This window comes from Gigantopelta aegis, chromosome 8 (genome assembly GCF_016097555.1).
Source record: "Gigantopelta aegis isolate Gae_Host chromosome 8, Gae_host_genome, whole genome shotgun sequence".
NCBI lineage: Eukaryota > Metazoa > Mollusca > Gastropoda > Neomphalida > Peltospiridae > Gigantopelta > Gigantopelta aegis.
The window spans coordinates 77631796-77652300 of NC_054706.1; the positions used below are offsets into that span (position 1 = coordinate 77631796).

A 20505-nucleotide genomic window follows, 5' to 3' on the forward strand; every position below is an offset into this window, starting at 1 on the left:
ACCTTGGCACATACCATCATTACCCTCAACACATACCATCATTACCCTCAACACATACCATCACTACCCTCAACACATACCATCATTACCCTCAACACATACCCATTCCGTACTCTCGCCACTACCCTCAACACATACCATCATTACCCTCAACACATACCATCATTACCCTCATTACCCTCAACACATACCATCATTACCCTCAACACATACCATCATTACCCTCAACACATACCCATTCCGTACTCTCGCCACTACCCTCAACACATACCATCATTACCATCAACACATACCCATTCCGTACTCTCGCCACTACCTTGGCACATACCATCATTACCCTCAACACATACCATCATTATCCTCAACACATACCATCATTACCCTCAACACATACCATCATTACCCTCAACACATACCATCATTACCCTCAACACATACCCATTCCGTACTCTCGCCACTACCCTCAACACATACCATCATTACCCTCAACACATACCCATTCCGTACTCTCGCCACTACCCTCAACACATACCATCATTACCCTCAACACATACCATCATTACCCTCAACACATACCATCATTACCCTCAACACATACCATCATTACCCTCAACACATACCATCATTACCATCATTACCCTCAACACATACCCATTCCGTACTCTCGCCACTACCCTTGGCACATACCATCATTACCCTCAACACATACCATCATTACCCTCAACACATACCATCATTACCCTCAACACATACCCATTCCGTACTCTCGCCACTACCCTCAACACATACCATCATTACCCTCAACACATACCATCATTACCCTCAACATACCACCCATACCGTCAACACATACCATCATTACCCTCAACACATACCATCATTTACACATACCATCATTACCCTCAACACATACCATCATTACCCTCAACACATACCCATTCCGTACTCTCGCCACTACCCTCAACACATACCATCATTACCCTCAACACATACCATCATTATCCTCAACACATACCATCATTACCCTCAACACATACCATCATTACCCTCAACACATACCATCATTACCCGCAACATTACCCTCAACACATACCATCATTACCCTCAACACATACCATCATTACCCTCAACACATACCCATTCCGTACTCTCGCCACTACCCTCAACACATACCATCATTACCCTCAACACATACCCATTCCGTACTCTCGCCACTACCCTGATTGCACATACCATCATTACCCTCAATACCCATACCATCTATTACCACATACCACCCTCACCCTCACATACCATCATTACCCTCAACACATACCATCATTACCCTCAACACATACCATACCATCATTACCCTCAACACATACCATCATTACCCTCAACACATATCCATTCCGTACTCTCGCCACCCTCAACACATACCATCATTACCCTCAACACATACCATCATTACCCTCAACACATACCATCATTACCCTCAACACATACCATCATTATCCTCAACACATACCATCATTATCCTCAACACATACCATCATTACCCTCAACACATACCCATTACCGTCGCTACTACCCTCAACACATACCATCGTTACCCTCAACACATACCATCATTACCCTCAACACACCCATACCATTCCGTACTACCGCAACACATACCCTCAACACATACCATTCATACCATCATTACCATCATTACCCTCAACACATACCCATTCCGTACTCATTACCCTCAACACATACCATCATTATCCATCATACCCTCAACACATACCCATTCCGTACTCTCGCCACTACCCTCAACACATACCATCATTACCATCAACACATACCCATTCATACTCTCAACCACTACCCTTCCGCACATACCATCATTACCCTCAACACATACCATTACCCTCATTACCCTCAACACACATACCATCATTACCCTCAACACATACCATCTACCCTCAACACATACCATCATTACCCTCAACACATACCATCATTACACACATACCCATTCCGTACTCTCGCCACTATCCTTGGCACATACCATCATTACCCTCAACATACCATACTCTCGCCACTACCATTTACCCTCAACACATACCATCATTACCCTCAACACATACCCATTACCCTCAACACTACCATCGCGACTATCCATGGCACATCATTACCCTCATCACATACCATCATTATCCTCATCACATACCATCATTACCCTCAACACATACCATCATTACCCTCAACACATACCATCATTACCCATACCCATTCCGTACTCTCGCCACTACCCATTACCGTACTCTCGCCATTTCATATTTATTGCAAACTACATGTATTTTTAATTGTCTTAAAGGGACAGTCAACTCAAACAAGAGCCTTATGTGTTGGTTAGATGCATACCCTGACCACCAACACATACTGACACTTTAAGAAATGAATTTGTTTTAGAGTTAATAAAAAACCATGATTATTATTGCTAACTGGGGGCAGCCTACTCCTCTATGCACAGTGTAAACAAACGCTCTAATTTACGACAAGGCGCTTCGCTTTCATCAACCTGAAATGACTTTATAGTATAATAAACTATTTAACTAAATATATTTCAATTTGCATTAATAGAACGAAATGTAGTTATAGTATTTTTCTCTTTTAAAAAATCCAAAGAAAAAATGCATATTATTAGGCCTAATGGTAGGGTACGTTCGACCACTCACGATACCCAAGTGATAATTTTTCTTTTCTTTGGGACTACGTAATTGGACCGTTTTGTGATTTTAGATGGGAAAGTCTACTTAATCAAGGGTTTTACAGAATTATTTACAGTAATAAAGCAGGACGGCTCTTATTGCGATTTGAGAGGTGTCCGCGCGGTTATCACACAATACCTTGTGATTTTAATAAAAGAGGCACGTCTTTTTCGTGTGTCTAGACACAGTGTCTGGGGACCGTCTAAATAAACACCTGCCAATCAGGAACCACGAGTACAGGCCACGGAAAGAAAAGACCAATTAACCAAGAAAACACTCTGATTATTATATCAGTGCGTGGGTTAATTTATGTACAAAACATAATACAGTTATTTCAACACTTTGACAATGGTGGTTTATTTTGTATTGACAAATAATATATACTTGTTGCTGGCTTACTGGGATGGATATTATTACAGAACATTGCGATGCATCCGCAAATATCAGGTATGTTTTTTTTTCTTCATTTCGAAGACTAATTCCTGACGTAACACGTTAGGTATTATGTAACCACCAGCTCGCCAGAGGGCGTATTCACTGGGATGGTACAAAATGGCTGCGCCCGTTATATATAATAGCCGTCACATTTAACCGTTTTATTAATTAATTATACGATTATACTTGTTGATATTAAGCAATAATGTGCATTATATACCGTTGACTATGCATACCAGGCCAAATGCCTTAATTGTCCCTTCCTTTAAGATTGCAGAGACCAAAACTTGTATATATACAGCACTGAACCAAGGGATATACAAGTTTGAATCATTGTTTTAGTTTTTAAAATTGTTCTGGATGGGACAAAAGTGAGACTCTTTATGAAAACAGCTCTATACTGGAACCTGTTTGCCCTACTGCCTCTGCCTCTCTTACTCTTCGTAGACATGCTTGGACACTCTCGTCGGAACTGACGTCAAGTGGAATGACGCGCATGCGTGCTGTCCCAGTTCGTCTCAGTTCCTTGGCTCCCTCGCCTTGCTCTAACAAACATGTAGCAAACACGTTACATCCTCGTTCGTCCAGACGCTTGGCTAGTGCGTGCCCAAAACCTGTGTAAAAGAACAAAACATGTATCGTTATCGAGACTGAAAACCAAATGTTTAATCGATCATATTAAAACTCACAATATGTATATCATTGCCTAGTGCACGTGCGTAACCAGGATTTTATATTGGGAGACCAACCCATATTGGGGGAAGGGTGTATATATGTGTGTGTGTGTGTGTGTGTGTGTGTGTGTGTATATATGTGTGTGTGTGTGTGTGTGTGTGTGTGTATATGTGTGTGTGTGTGTGTGTGTGTGTGTGTGTGTGTGTGTGTGTGTTATTTTATATAATTTAATATAAACAAATTTAAAACGAAGGTTTGATTGGAAGTACGGCCACCCCCCCCCCCCCCCGTCAATGGTCCGGTGTAATATAGCTATTTTGGTATAGGGTCATGCCTCCGTCCCCCCCCCCCCCCGTCCTCCACCACACACACGTGTCCTAAACCTATGTTTAATTATTAATGCACACAAATTCATCCTAGAGCATTTACCACACAAATGACTTTGAAAGAACATGTCTCGGACATCATAATAGCTCTAGACCCTCCCTTCTCAGTATCATTTAGTATTGGTGTATGTATGTATGTATGTATGTATGTATTTTTATATTTTGAATATCTCTATTGTATGTATGTCGGGTTTTGACTTAAACATATATATATTCAAATGACGCACTGGCACAGGGGATATTAAAATCCTTTATTGCCTTCACAAATTTCCTCATGCCGTTACCGAGTCCCGAACCTGTGGCACCCAATCGCCCGCAATTGTTGGGCCGGAACTGTTGGGCAATTGTTGTCAGACCAACTACGTTCCACAAAAATAGAACGATCGTTAGTCGACCATATTCGTACCGGTCCAACAACCACGCATGTATGTATGTATGTATGTATGTATGTATGGATATCTATATAGTGTATGTATGTCGAGGTTGACTGTTACATACATAGATATTAACGCACTGGCGCAGGGGATAATTCAATCATTTTTAGCCTCAGAATTTGTCCCATGCCGTTGCTGGGAATCGAACCCGTGGCACAGAATCGCCCGCATATTGCAGACTAACCACGATTCGCTCTGAGCTATTTAGGCATCCATAAAAAGGATGCTCTTTAACTCAACCACATGCTTGGGGCCTACAATCTACGCGGTCGATCCCGCTTACGTGCATGAAACAGTGGGCAGACCTGGCACTGGCTAGTATGTATTGATGTATGAATATCTATATATTGTATGTATGTCGAGGTTGACTATTACATACATAGATATTAACGCACTGGCGCAGGGGATAATTAAATCCTTTCTGGCCTCAAAAATTGTCCCATGCCGTTGCTGGGACTCGAACCTGTGGCACCGATTCGCCCGCAAATTGCAAGACTAACCACGATACGCTCTGAGCTATCGAAGCTTCCATGTATGTATGTGTGTATGTATGTATGTATGTGTGTGTGTGTGTGTGTGTGTGTGTGTGTGTGTGTGTATGTATGTATGTATGTATGTATGTATTGATGTATGAATATCTATATATTGTATGTATGTCGAAGTTGACTATTACATACATAGATATTAACGCACTGGCGCAGGGGATAATTAAATCCTTTCTGTCCTCACAAAGTGTCCCATGCCGTTGCTGGGACTCGAACCTGTGGCACCGATTCGCCCGCAAATTGCAAGCCTAACCACGATACGCTCTGAGCTATCGAAGCTTCCATAAAAAGGAAGCTCTTTAACTCAACCATATGCATGGGGCCTACAATCTACGCGGTCGATCACGCTAATGTGAATGAAACAGTGACCAGACCTGGCACTGGCTAGTATGTATTGATGTATGAATATCTATATATTGTATGTATGTCGAAGTTGACTATTACATACATAGATATTAACGCACTGGCGCAGGGGATAATTAAATCCTTTCTGGCCTCAGAAATTGTCCCATGCCGTTGCTGGGACTCGAACCTGTGGCACCGATTCGCCCGCAAATTGCAAGACTAACCACGATACGCTCTGAGCTATTGAAGCTTCCATGTATGTATGTGTGTATGTATGTATGTATGTATGTATGTATGTATGTGTGTGTGTGTGTGTATGTATGTATGTATGTATGTATGTATGTATGTATTTAAGAATGAATGAACGCACTGGCTCAGGAATTTTTTAAAAACTAAAAAATTGTTATTTTCTAATTTTGCCCCAGGGATTCGAAATTGATTTTAAATTGACCGTTGTGATATACAAAATATAACTGTTTTTCGGTCAGTCTTGTTTTAAATTTATTTGGCTAGTACTATGTTTTGTTTACAGCCGGATACGATGTAGTTGTTTTTTTTTAAAATTGTTAGGAAAGGGATAACAACAAACCAACCACTGAAAAATGGACCGGCTTAGAGGCTTAGACGCAGGCTTAGGAGGCGTGTAGTCGGGTGGAGACTAAGATATCCTTGAGACTTGGATTTTTTCTATATGCAATAACCGGACGTGCTGTAATAGGGTTTTTCATAACAGTTTGCAGATTTAAAAACTCCTCCTTCATAAGTTTACCAATATCAACGCTACGTCGACTGTAAATAATTGGAAAAATTATTTTATCTCTTTTTACAGCTTTACCAGATTCAACGTTGATTCCAAACGGCTGTTTTGTCTGTAATGTATGAATCCAGAAGGCCTCTCGTTCAAGTCTCAAGAGGTCTGTTTCGTCTTTTGAACCAAGTATCGGGGGTTGTTCAATTGGAATTATTTCAAAGTTTTCATCTAACGAATGGTCAGGTAGATTGAAGTGATTGGCGACAGGGGTGTCAACTTCATGCCGAATATCATACTTGTGACAAACTGCTCTAATTCTCAGTTGGTTTTGCGTTTGTCCTACGTACTGTTTTTTACATAAATTACAGGTGATTAGATATACTACATTTTTCGAATCACAGTTCATGTCTGTCCGAATTTGATATTCAATTTTGGTCTGTTGACTTTTGAAAGTCGACTGCGTTTTAAGTAAGTTGTGAAGTCTACACCTGGTTTTGGCACAAGTAGTAGAGGAGCCAGTGCTTATTTGAGGCAATTGGTTATGCTGAAGTTTGTATGGTGTATAGTCTTCAGTTGCCCTAAGGGGATGTATGTATGTATGTATGTATGTATGTATGTATGTATGTATGTATGTATGTATGAATATGGATGGATGGATGGATGGATGGATAGAGATGCCCTCTCCACCACTTTGAATTGATAGTCGACTGGCATATAACACTTGCATTAGCTATGCTTTGTATTTCATCTGTGTAATGCTCATCCGTATTACCGACACACGACTAGACGGTATTCTGTGACATGACTTGGGTTATTCTGTCGTATAAATAACGTTGTTTTCAACATAGCAAGCTTGTTGTCGCACTTGAGCATCTCTCTACGACGCGCTTCCGGTTTGAAGTAGTTGCATCACTGTGTGGTACTGGCTGGGCCATGTTATAAACAGACAGTGTGAGGGGCCCTCGTGCGGAAAACCGGATAACATCACGTTGGTGACATACACGGTGTATTACACGAGTGGGGGCTTCTTAAGAGAATAATACATTTACAGCATATCATGGTTGAGGATTTGGCATCACCGCAAAAAGGTATGACCTATTTGTTACTATTATTATCACTATCATTATTAGTAGTTGTAGAAGCAGCAGAAGCAGCAGAAGCAACAACAACGGCTGCAGCAGTAGTAGTAATAGTGTTAATAGTAGTAGTGGCGGTGGTGCTTGTGGTGATGCTGGTGGTGGTGGTGGTGGTGGTAATTGTGATATGATAGTAAGTAGTGGCTATCACGTTAGGTCTTTAATAACTGTACTTTTGAAACGTGTAGGGGTGGCTTTGTATCTTTTTTGTCTTCCAGTAGCTGATGATTAAAAAATAAATATCCTCTAGTTGTGTCGTTAAAGAAAAAAAACTTTTAACTTTTTGTCTTAAGTTTAAATTCAATTCTTTCGATTATGAGTATAAGTATAAGTATAAAAAAATAACGGTTATATAGTGATCTGGACCGATCTTAGCTTTAAATAAGATATGAAATCATAATGTTTTATCGGTGGGCCCATTTGGCTATTTTTTGTCCCAGCTTGTACACCACGACTGGTATATCAAAGGCCGTGGTATGTGCTGTCTTGTCTGTGGAATGGTTCATATAAAAGATTCATTGCTACTAGTGGAAAAATGTAGCGAATTTTCTCTCTAAGTCAATGTCAAAATTAGCAAATGTTTGATATTCAATAGCGCTCTAAAGGTGTCGTTAAACAAAACAAATGTGTTGTTTTATTGAATTGTTTTATACCCACACCAGGCCCCTTATCCGAACACACACGCCTTGATGTTGGTCTTCCTGCTTCCCAGGTCTAGTTATCATCAAAATGAAAACTACATTTCAGTTAATAACGACAAAACACCAGTGGCAATTGAGCAGAAGTGAAAACCGGTTTCAGAAGAAGAAAAAAACATAATGCTGAATGTATGGACACAAAATTGTAAGTAAGTCCTTGTAACTACCCAGTGTATTTCAGGATCATCTGCTACATACGAGAAACTGCTAATATTAATGCCTGACACCACCACTAGATCACAGTTCTTAATTAAAGGGACTCTACATGGCCTGACTTTGTAGTCACTGTATGTCAATAAAACTCATTCTCTTTTTTCTTTCCTTCGTTTTACACCTTTTTTTTCAGTTTTAAATGTTTTCAACATTAATAACACCAAATTCTATTGTACTTTCTTTATTTACTTTTAGATGACCCACGATCTTCAAAACCAAAATTGAGGATAACCCATTCTGTTTGTTAAAGTCGACATCATTTTCAAAATGGATGCTGACGATCTTCAATCACTGGAGGAGCAAAACATAGTCACGTGGCCAGCAATCTTCTACGCGGGGATAATCCTTCCATTTTCCGTGATTGGAAACGCCGCCGTCATCCTGGTGTTCTTCCTCAACTTCAAACCGAGCGCCACGAGAAGTTTCATTCTTGCCATAGGATTCTTCTCCCTGGGTCTGGGCGCGGTGGCCCTTCCCGTGGAAATCTACTCCCTCTTCCACATGTACACGTTCCCCCACGACGCCCTGTGTAAGAGCTACGTGTTCGTGGAGATATTCTGTACGTTCGGCTCGGCGGCCGTCCTGCTGGTTGTGGCTATCCACAGGTACAAGAAGATCTGTCAGCCCTTCAAAGTGCAGATGACTCTGACAATGGCCAGGATCCTGCGAGCCATCGTCTGCGTCTTGGCTCTGGTTCTGGCTCTCCCCACGTTCATACTGTACGGAACAAAAACGGTGGAAATACCGGGGACGCGACTGCGAGGCAAAGCCTGCGGAATCGAGAATGACTTCAAGGGTTCTTTCTACATCACCATCTACCACTACATGTTTCTCACCGTGTTCGTGGGTGGGGGAGTGACCATAGCCGTCCTCTATACTCTGGTCGCAAAGAAAGTCTTGCTGCTGCTTCGCTGCAAGTGTAAACGCGTCATTTCTCACGACAACTACAACAACGTCATCAGAGAGATGATGCAGACGGTAAAGAAGAGGACGGAGTCGCAGCGTAGCGACCAGTGGGCTCCCAAACGGACGTCCGGGCGGTCGGACGGCAGCAGGAGGCGGCGGTCGATAGCGCAGTCTAAGAGAACGACGTCGATGCTAGCGGTGACCACGTTGGTGATCTTCGTCAGCTTTCTGCCCAGTCTGATCATCCGCACGACGGAGGAGTTCAACTTTGACCTCATTTCCAACATGTCGGTAACAGAACAGATGGTCTATCACGTGTTTCTCAGGTCCTACTATTTCCACTGCGCCGCCAGTCCCATCATATACGGAGCATTCAATGCCAAGTTTAGACACGAACTCAGGGCGTTGCTGCTGAATAGACATACTGGCGGAGACGTAAGTGTGTGACAACAATAGTCGTTAGTTCATCACATGTATTAACTGTTAGGGGTCCATGTATTAACTGTTAGGGGTCTATCGTAGTTCATGACATAATTATATGGATTATTGGACATATATTGATTATTAGAGACAAACACGGATTATTGGTGGACCATAAGAGTTCATTACGAATACGGATTATTGGTGGACCATAATAGTTTTATTACGAATACGGATTATTGGTGGACCATAAGAGTTCATTACGAATACGGATTATTGGTGGATTATTGGTGGACCATAAGAGTTCATTACGAATACGGATTATTGGTGGACCATAATAGTTTTATTACGAATACGGATTACTGGTGGACCATAAGAGTTCATTACGAATACGGATTATTGGTGGACCATAATAGTTTTATTACGAATACGGATTACTGGTGGACCATAAGAGTTCATTACGAATACGGATTACTGGTGGACCATAAGAGTTCATTACGAATACGGATTATTGGTGGACCATAAGAGTTCATTACGAATACGGATTATTGGCGGACCATAAGAGTTCATTACGAATACGGATTATTGGTGGACCATAAGAGTTCATTACGAATACGGATTACTGGTGGACCATAAGAGTTCATTACGAATACAGATTACTGGTGAACCATAAGAGTTCATTACGAATACGGATTACTGGTGAACCATAAGAGTTTATTACGAATAGAGATTACTGGTGGACCATCAGAAGGTTTTTTATATATTAATATGTGTGTAAACTATTGGATGGTCATCGGAGTCAACTATGATCAAGCATGTGTCGAGAACATGGTTATTCACACTTTAAAGTTTAATGTCAATACTTGTGGTCGTCGAAAGTGGTTAAGTCATGTAGTATGTGTGATGTGAGTACGTGCATGCATGGGTGCGTGTGCAAGTGTGTCCATACGTGTGGGCGTGCGATCGTCTGGGAGGGTGTGTAACTGTGTGTACGTTTGTATGTAGTGATGTATGAATATCTATATATTGTATATATGTCGAGGTTGACTGTTACATACATACATATTAACGCACTAGCGCAGGGGATACTTAAATCCTTTCTGGTCTCACAAATTGCCCGTATGGATGTATGGATGTATGTATGGATGGATGTATGGATGCGTGGGTGGATGGATGTATGGATGTATGGGACGTTGATAACATGTTTTCAAGTCAGTCGTATTACATGAAACATTATTCAGGAAACGTGGATACATTGTTCTCCTTTCCCAACCCTCTCTTGGTATGATAATTTCTGAATGACCCCATCAGCATTGTTACCAGGTAGAAATAGGTCAACTCATTGGCGGATCCGTTTGAAGTGTCCTTTTTTTAAAATTCATTATCCACAATATATAATACTAAACTGACTTGAAAACTGTCTGTCTGTGTCTCTCTCTCTCTCTCTCTCTCTCTCTCTCTCTCTCTCTCTCTCTCTCTCTCTCTCTCTCTCTCTCTCTCTCTCATTAGGTATCTAAATATATACTATATTATCGTGTTGGACATTTTAGCGACTTCTAAGTCTTTACTTACATATTGGTGTTTCGCAAATGTGTAAACTGCCGTGATCATAATTTTTAAATCGCTGTACATTTGTTTTTTCAAATATATATACTTATCTTTTTTATATTATGTATCAGTAAAAAATACATTTTCTATTTTGTAACTATTACGTTTCTGTATTTTTGTTTCAAAGCAGACTATGTTAAAGTTACATGAAGTGTTAGTGAATGAACTAGCATTGTAAAGGTGCCCAATGGCCGGCCGGATTCAATGGTGTTACAGTTAAAGTTACATTGTCAATTACCATATTATAACATCATGTACAAATGTGAAATACAAGCTCAAATGCACTTTTAAAAAAGTCGTGTGTTTTCGCTATGCACGGATATTGTCAAACGTATACGCTCGATTCGTCGCCTGTGCCACCATAGCTCGGCAAACCACAAACGACAGCCTGTTGTCAGTTTCAGTTAACACGTGCGTTTCCCGATTTCAAATTGTAGGGTTCGTCTCAAAAAATTAAAAGAGAAATCTTGCGCTGTAGTTAAAACCGGTTTGATCTTGACAACGTATTATCGACAGTCGTACCTTCCTATTTCAGAATTGATATTTTATAAAGTGTTAGTAGAACTTTCAAAGTTTAGTTTGTATATTAGTAACACATTAATCATGTATATAGTTTTAAAATAAAATATACTAAAGTAGACAATGAACGTTTTCACTTCTTAATTTTACGTGTTAAAATCAACAAATTCAAATAAATATTATTTCGTTTGGAAAGGGTAAAGTTGGGGTGGGGGGGTTGTTTAATGACATCAAAAATAAAGCATATTGATTTAATAACCATCCGACCCCATACAACCGTAAATAAAATGTGTTGAGTGCGTCGTTAAATAAAACATATCCTATCCTTCCTTCCATCTGCTGTTGGATGTCTAACATTTGGTAATTTTAACATATAATCTTAGAGAGGAATTGGGTGCATGTGCAGGGGGAGGGAATTGGAGGTCGAAACCCTTACTTGCCCAAGCTTAAAAAAAATTGAAATGTGTTTTTGGGGGGAGCATGGCCCATATAAACTTCGCTTAACACAGTCTATAACCCCAACCCCTCTGAAATCCCTGCACACGCGCCTTTGAAACCCGCTACATTTTTTTTAGCAAGGGATTGTTTATATGTACCATCCCACAGACAGGATATCACATACCATGGTCTTTTTGTATACCTGCCGATGGGGATCGATCCTAGACTGACTGCGCAATTCCAAAAAATACCTGGCCACTGTCAAAATTTCAAGGCAAATCCCCCACTCACCGACCCCTGGAAAGGCGTTATAAATATATTTTGGAGATATGAGACGACCCCTCAATCAAGACAGTTAAATTTGGTCAAAAATTGCGAAATCTCACGTGATCTCTTGTTGGTGAATTCTATACTTGTGATAAGCCAATGAAAACCGAGATCGGTACGAGCCCGTCAAAAGTTTTCCACTTTCAAAATCATGGCTTTGTTTTTGACCTGGATAAGCCAGCGTAGTGAAACCAATGTGGAGTGCGGGTCATATATGCACCAAACGTAATTGGATTTTCTGTTCTATATGTTTAAATAATAAAAATATTCCAGGGAATGTAGTTTTAAATACAGTGGAAGACATTTTTTCCCGGGGGTGTGGCTTGCAAATAAACCACAAGTTTACTTGTTTAAAACTACATGGTGGTTTTTTTAATTGCGCGGTCAGTCTAGGATCGATCCCCATCGGCGGGGATACAAAAATACCATAGTATGTGATATCTTGTCTGTGGGATGGTACATATAAACAATCCTTTGCTAAAAAAAAAATGTAGCGGGTTTCCAAGGCGCGTGTGCAGGGATTTCAGCGGGGTTGGGGTTATAGACTGTATTAAGCGAAGTTTATATGGGGCCATGCTCCCCCAAAAAATACATTTCAATTTTGTTTAAGCTTGGGTAAGTAAGGGTTTCGACCTCCAATTCCCTCTCCCCGCACATGCACCCGATTCCTCTCTAAGATTATATGTCAAAATTACCAAATGTTAGACATCCAACAGCAGATGGAAGGAAGGATAGGATATGTTTTATTTAATGACGCACTCAACACATTTTATTTACGGTTGTATGGGGTCGGGTGATTATTAAATCAATATGCTTTATCTTTGATGTCATTAAACAACCCCCCCCCCCCCCCCCCCCCCCCCCCCCCCCAACTTTACCCTTTTGTAACGGAACATGCTCTTATCTTTTCGCCTGTTAATTGTTTTAGAGGACCGTGTGCAGCTTGGTTACGTAATACCCCCGGGGTATATATCGGGGAGAAACATTGGAAGTATCCAGGGGAACGGACGTGGTCCAACTGAACGAAATATATTAGTTCAGACCGGACTTGGTAAATATATATTTCTGCTCTGTTGTATAACCTTGAAGTGATTGATGTGACTTTAAATATTTTAATACTGTATTATACCAATATTCTTTAGACAGTGTCTCCGGTAATCTGACGAAGTACATTGTAGGCTTCACTGTTCTAATATTTTTATACGAGTATTTGGTAAGATAAAGCTTAGCCGGTCATCCTAGAGGACCTAGGTAAACTGTAGGTTATTGTCTTTATTGTGATATGTACCAGTATTAATTCTGTATTACAAGGTTACTGAATGAGTATTTAAGGGTCAATTAAAAATTAACCAGTTAGGAATAGAGTTGTAATTTTTTTATTAATTAATTTCCCCTGGCAGCGTTTCTCAATTATGACACGTGTGTGTGTTGTATCACTGTGAAGTGATTAGAATATTGTGTAAACTAGACACTTAGTGATTAACTAATTAAGTGATTAGCTCTGGGTTGTTATTATATTGTTGTTGTTAATTAACTACTGCGGCAAGTATATTTGTCAGCGTTAGAGTTAATACAGATTCCAAAGTGTATTGTGTTTTGTTGTGTTTTCTAGTGAACTAAACGTGCTACATATATATATATATTTATATAAGATCTTATCTCTGATTATACTTAGAGCCGAGCCACTCGGGTATAGACTATCCGATACAGAGAGATCTAATAGATATACAGTTAGGAGAGATATTTGGATAATCGTGTTTTATTCAGTTACGGGTATTATAGGATGCCCGTGACACCTTTCCAAACGAAATAATATTTATTTGAATTTGTCGATTTTAACACGTAAAATTAAGAAGTGAAAACGTGCATTGTCTACTTTAGTATATTTTCTTTAAAAAATATATACATGATTAATGTGTTACTAGTATACAAACTAAACTTTGAAAGTTCTACTAACACTTTATAAAATATCAATTCTGAAATAGGAAGGTACGACTGTCGATAATACGTTGTCAAGATCAAACCGGTTTTAACTACAGCGCAAGATTTCTCTTTTAATTTTTTGAACCGAACCCTACAATTTGAAATCGACAAACGTACGTGTTAACTGAAACTGACAACAGGCTGTCGTTTGTGGTTTGCCGAGCTATGGCGGCACAGGCGACGAATCAAGCGTATACGTTTGACGATATCCGTTCATAGCGAACACACACGACTTTTTAAAAAGTGCATTTGAGCTTGTATTTCACATTTGTACATGATGTTATAATGTGGTAACCACATAATGTAACTTTAATTAGCGATTAGTTTCCCAACTAGACGACACGGCAATATGCTGAGATAAAGTTACAATATTATACTAAACTGAGTTGCCGTGTAAGATTACAAGGTAGAAAGTATGTCGTCAATCATGGAAAGATGCGTGGGTCGATTATTTTGTAGTTATTTATTACACAAACAAAAAATGAAAATAACGAAATAGTGTAGTTCGAACTTTGATATAGCCCCTTTAAGTATACGTGAACACGATCGTGGTTGTAAGTTAGATGCCACTTGCCTGTGTCACAGCCTGTGATGAGAACGAACCTTCCGTCCGGTTTTAACCAGCCGTGTCTGCTCGATTGACAATACCGACGTCGAAGCCATAACAGTACCAAGAGGAAGCTGCCACACAAAATCAAATCCCAATAGTCCCACATCTGCCTGATACCAAAAGAGAAACTGTATTATCCATTGTCATTTATGTCCCTGCATTAGAGTATCAATCGAGTTATGACCGTAGTGGTAGGATCACCATCAGTGAGGTTATATTTGTAGTCAGGGTGGTGAGTTGATAGTATATAAAATATTATCACTGAGAAGAGCGTGTTATTTGTTATTTCTATATCAGGTGACAGGGAATGCTTATTCCGGCATTCGTCCTTTTATCGATGGGTTTTCGCTCAAACTCGCTCTAAGAATTGATATTCTTGAGACTCGTGCCAGAAAAACCCATCTACAAAAGGACTCGTGCCAGAAAATATTATTCTATGTATGATCGTAAGCTTGCTCTCTCTCTCTCTCTCTCTCTCTCTCTCTCTCTCTCTCTCTCTCTCTCTCTCTCTCTCTCTCTCTCTCTCTCTCTCTCTCTCTCTCTCTCATACACATCTACAATTTTCACTTCTTGTCTATCTATCTACTTGTTGTTTTTAATCAATTTTATTATTTTGTCTGCCATGTAAACTTTGTAATTGTCAAATGAAGGGAGAGACCTTAATGTAGGCATCATAGATGTTAATATAAACGTCAATAAATATTGGGTTTGTTTTTTGTTTAGTTTTTTAAACCTGATGAGTGTAAATATTCCAAAGTCAATGTGAATTGTATCTAATATGTATTGCAGTTCAAACTGTAAGCATATAAAACTGCATATTCTGTAGCAAAGTATAAATATATCTTCTAATTAAAGTCCCCTGTAGTCAGTCGGTGACCTTAGTTACTAGGTAGTGTATTTTCGACTATTATATTTACACAACAAACATTAATTATATAGAGATTATTACAGGAGCGTGTGTGTCGTACTGATTTTACGAAACGAGTGTCAGGATTATTGTATTACCCGAGCGAGAGCGAGGGTAATACATGAATTCTGACACGAGTTTCGTAAAATCAGTACGATTAACACGCGAGTGTAATAATTTCTTTATTATCCACATTATCCAAATTATTATTTTTCCGAATAACAAGCTATGACCATGTCAAAACGTTTCAAACGTTACTAAAAAGAGAGGACGAAACGACGTCATTTTCAGAAATGACGTCATTTTGATAAGCGTTTACACTGAGGAAGCCGCATTAAGTGATGACGTTCCTTCACAAAATGACGTCATTTGTTGTGCACGTGAAATCATTATGATACACGTGGATCATACTGGTTATATTTCCCTGAATATCTTGAACTATGTGGATAATAATAAGTAGTATGGGTATCAAGATACACCTACCTCACGATGAAATTATTAGTAGCAGTATAAGGGTCTATTGAGCCTCATGTATGCAAATGAGCTAGGTCACGTGACCGCTTCTGATTGGTTAAGCACTAAGCGTAGAGGCGTGGAGAAGCTGAGCTCTAAGCGTGGCGTTGCTATTAACTGGGTTAATGACTTTGGCAACTGTTGGCGTGGGATGTCAATGATAGCTGTTCTGACGTCATCGCTTGGGGACGCCGACCTCGAAGCGTGGCGTGGCTTTTAACTGGGTTATTGACTTTTGCGGCTGTTTGTGGGTGAATGTGGGAATGGGAGCAGCGTCTCTCTTTGTGTGACACGCGTCGGTTGTGACGTCATGGGGAAAAGATAATGGAAACCCACATAAGTTCAGCCAACAAACGTTTCGCTAACGTTCGCAAACTATTTGACTGGTTCCCGACGTGGCAATTTGGTTTACCGTGAAGCGCATAAATCAGACTAGAGGACGTTTTTCTCCTCGGTCTGGCCTAGATGTCGGTCTTGGTAACCGGAGTGGTAGGTGTCCGTATAAGGTACCCATGTTAGCGTGGGTGTGACGTCACAACGATTGTCTTATACATGCCCCAGACATTGCTTATGATGTATTTAAATATATGGTTAAAAAGCCCACATTATTACCTGCATGGCGTTCAATAGGTCCTTGTACTGCTATCTGGTTAACAATGTTTTCCCAGTAAAACATGAAGCTGAAATTTAGGTGAAATGAATTTAAAATAAAAACTAAACCTGATAAAAGTGAAACACTGATTAAACACAGTTTTAATGTGGAAACACCACATCAGAGAATTTGACATAAGCAGGCCCATATTCTCTATCCACCTCACTGTCTTTCCCTGGGGTAAATAACTTGTCAGTATGTAAGTCTCAATACGAATTGGTGTTGGTAAATCGATACAAAATTAAAACAGTACTCGATACATAGTCAACAAATGAATCGATACACAACCGAGGGTATCATGTATATTGTCGGCAATAGTAGTATCGCGATGCATCGGTGTATAGTGAAACCCATACTAGGTAGTGTTATATACTGGTAGCCGTCTTTATTGTTTAATTGCACACTACTTCTTCGATAGATGCCTCATTTTGGAACATTATAAGTTGTATCTGGCCGTGCATGTGTTTGTGCTACTCGAACTTTATTTTAATCTCGTTACCTATCTCGGGACCTTGGATCATTGACTTTAAGTCTTTGCTCAGTGGTCTACAATAGCTGTTGTCGATTAGTGAGTGTATTGTAACCTGATAAGTCTTAACGTTGGAGCTTGTCTGGGTTAATATCTGTTAGTGTGTTGACAGATAGCTGGAAAATTTAACCTCGATAAAAAAAAACCATGTCTGTCCTATTTTAGTGTGATATCAGTGACCGTTACTTTTAAAGTTATTAAATATTTCTTGTTAACCTACTGTTAAACATGAATTATTGGAAACGGACTTACAGTGTCTACGTTGTCAACTGGAGATGGTAGGTAGGGTGGCAGCAATATAGTATTTGAAATGTTCAAGTGGGAGGCCAATGTACTATATTCAGACTTGGTGGCAGTGCCTACTGACCACCCCTACCCCCACCCATCCACCTGCTTGCTCATTCCCGCTTCCAACGCCTATGTTACACTGCCGTTTTTGTCTAGCTGGGCAAATAAATTTATTTTAAAATTATTACTGTGCACACAGGATTCTTTTTTTTACCGCCCCTCCTCCCCGCCCCCTAATAATTTTAGGCTAGTTACTGCCCTGGTCGTACTTCCTTACGATTTGAAAAAAATAAAATAAAAAATAATTTCGCACCAAATATGTGCTGGTAATGTTCTATTATTCAGCAAATCTTACAGAACTTTATACATTTAGGTTGTGTAATTCTGACCATTCCCTGCTGCATTTACCATTTTACACCCCCCCCCCCCCCCCACACACACACACACACACACGCACACACACAAATGATTATAAAGTAATAACGACCTCCTACCTTGTTTAGGTCTTAAATACGTTTAGGGTAAAGCAAACCAATATAGCCTGGATATAATCTTCTTAGAATGTGATATCTAGCGACTTGAGGCTCGTGGTAAAGAAGTGACGTCCTATCAAGCTTAATGTATTATTCCTTTGAACATATGGTAGACGATTGTCTAAATCGCAAGAACCATGTTAGGAAAATTGAGGAAGCTGAGATGACTATAATATACCGGCCTCGGTGGTGTCGTGATTAAGCCATCGGACATAAGGCTGGTGGTTACAGGGTTCGCAGCCCGGTACCGGCTCCCACCCAGAGCGAGTTTTAACGACTCAATGGATAAGTGTAAGACCACTACACCCTCTTCTCTCTCTCACTAACCACTAACAATTAACAATTAACCCAGATAGCTGATGTGTGTGCCCAGGACAGCGTGCTTGAACTTTAATTGGATTATAAATACAAAACTAAGTAGAAATGAAATGAAATGAAAGGCTATAATATGGGTGATCACCACCACCACCAGTTGAAACGCGAACAAAATATGAATTTTAATGAATTTACCAGAAACTCTTAAGACTATGACTCATACGTCACCATCGCAATGTTACCGTGGTAAAGTGCTCGCTTGGTGTGCGGTCGATCTAAGATCGATTCCCGTCCATTTGGGCTATTTCTTGTTTCATCCAGTGTTTCACACCTGGTGTAACAAAGGTCGTGGTATGTATTATACTGTCTGCGAGATGCTGCAAATAAGCGATCCCTTGCTACTAATCGGAAAGAGTAACCCATGACGTGGCAACAGCGAGTTTTCTCTCTCATTATCTGTGTTTGTCCTTCTTCATCATAATATTATATCCGACGCCATATAGGTAGTACTAAACCAAATATCTTCCGGCTGGGTCAAAGTTCGAGGTGCACCGAACTTTTCATAGACAAGTGAACACCACAAATCCTGTGATTGGTGACAAATGTGAGTGTGTTGGTTGTAAAAAAAATTCTGGGAAAAAAAATGTATGCAATTTTATTTCATCTAGTACCACTGTGTCAAGTTACCTTGTGCTTGAAACATGTATAGGGTACCTATAAAAAGTTTTTTAAAAAGTACTCGAATTTCGTGCGGAACTAGGGTAGTCATAGACGCTACCCGTTATCTCAGAAATGAGCAGCTTGACCCCCAATTGTTTTTTTCTAATTCACTTTAAGGTTGGTAGTATTTATATCCGTGGTGTTTATGTCGACTGATACGCTGCAGGTAGGAGTTTTAGCCACATATGTTACTATTGTCGTCTTTGGGATTTGATTTGGTAGTATACACCCTATAACCGCAATTAAAATAAAATTAAAAAAACATTCCTTACTTTCTTCCTTCCTTCCTTCCTTCCTTCCTTCTTTCTTTGCCCCTCACTCACGCCTCCTCCCAGAGACTGACATCTTCCGTGTCTATGGAACATAAGACCAATGTTTAAAGGTTTAAGTGATAAAGCTGATTTTTAAATCACAGTGTGGATTAGGCCAGCCTTCGTGGCGCTTGTTCACCTCAGGTGCTTGGGTCGTAGGATCGAACCACCTTCGTGGACCCATTGGGTTTGTCCCGTCACAACCAGCGCATCACGACTGGTATATAAAATTCCGTGGTATGCGCTGTCCTGTCTGTGGGAAAGTGAATATAAAAGATCCCTTGCTGCTAATGAAAAATGTAGCGGGTTTTCTCAGAAGTCTACGAGTCAGAATTACCAAATATTTGACATGCAATATCCGGTGATTAATAAATCAGTGTGTTTTAGTTTTAGTGGTGTCGTTAAACAACTAGACGTTTAACAGTGGCGCATTGGGATGGTATATGCTGCTACTACTGGCATCTAATTCCAGTAAGACTTCGACCCGTGCAGGGTGATTGTCCGGCTGTCTCTCATAGGGTGGATAAGATCACTGCAATAAAATACGTTAACAAAAACGTACCCACCAGA

At 40.1% G+C, this 20505-nt stretch overlaps 2 protein-coding genes across 2 annotated transcripts in view; one reads left to right on the top strand and one right to left on the bottom strand.

The window, feature by feature from the left end:
* Nucleotides 1-18592, bottom strand: part of LOC121380130 (D-beta-hydroxybutyrate dehydrogenase, mitochondrial-like) — a 31732-nt gene extending 13140 nt beyond the window's left edge. The window contains exons 1-3 of the mRNA XM_041508911.1: nt 18551-18592; nt 15132-15277; nt 3581-3787 (exon numbers count right to left, since the gene is read on the bottom strand). Coding sequence (XP_041364845.1) covers nt 3581-3787; nt 15132-15273 — 349 coding nt within the window. The 5' untranslated portion in view covers nt 15274-15277; nt 18551-18592. The remainder of the gene's footprint in view (nt 1-3580; nt 3788-15131; nt 15278-18550) is intronic.
* LOC121380129 (putative neuropeptide Y receptor 11) lies at nt 7288-11708 on the top strand. The gene is made up of 2 exons (XM_041508910.1): nt 7288-7397; nt 8552-11708. The coding sequence occupies exon 2, from the start codon at nt 8624-8626 to the stop codon at nt 9707-9709; it is 1086 nt and encodes a 361-aa protein (XP_041364844.1). The 5' UTR covers nt 7288-7397; nt 8552-8623; the 3' UTR covers nt 9710-11708.
* Nucleotides 18593-20505: the final 1913 nt, after the last annotated feature.

What these genes read in the sequence shown, in the direction of transcription:
- LOC121380129 (XM_041508910.1), top strand. Translation starts at nt 8,624, where the DNA reads ATGGATGCTGACGATCTTCAATCACTGGAGGAGCAAAACATAGTCACG.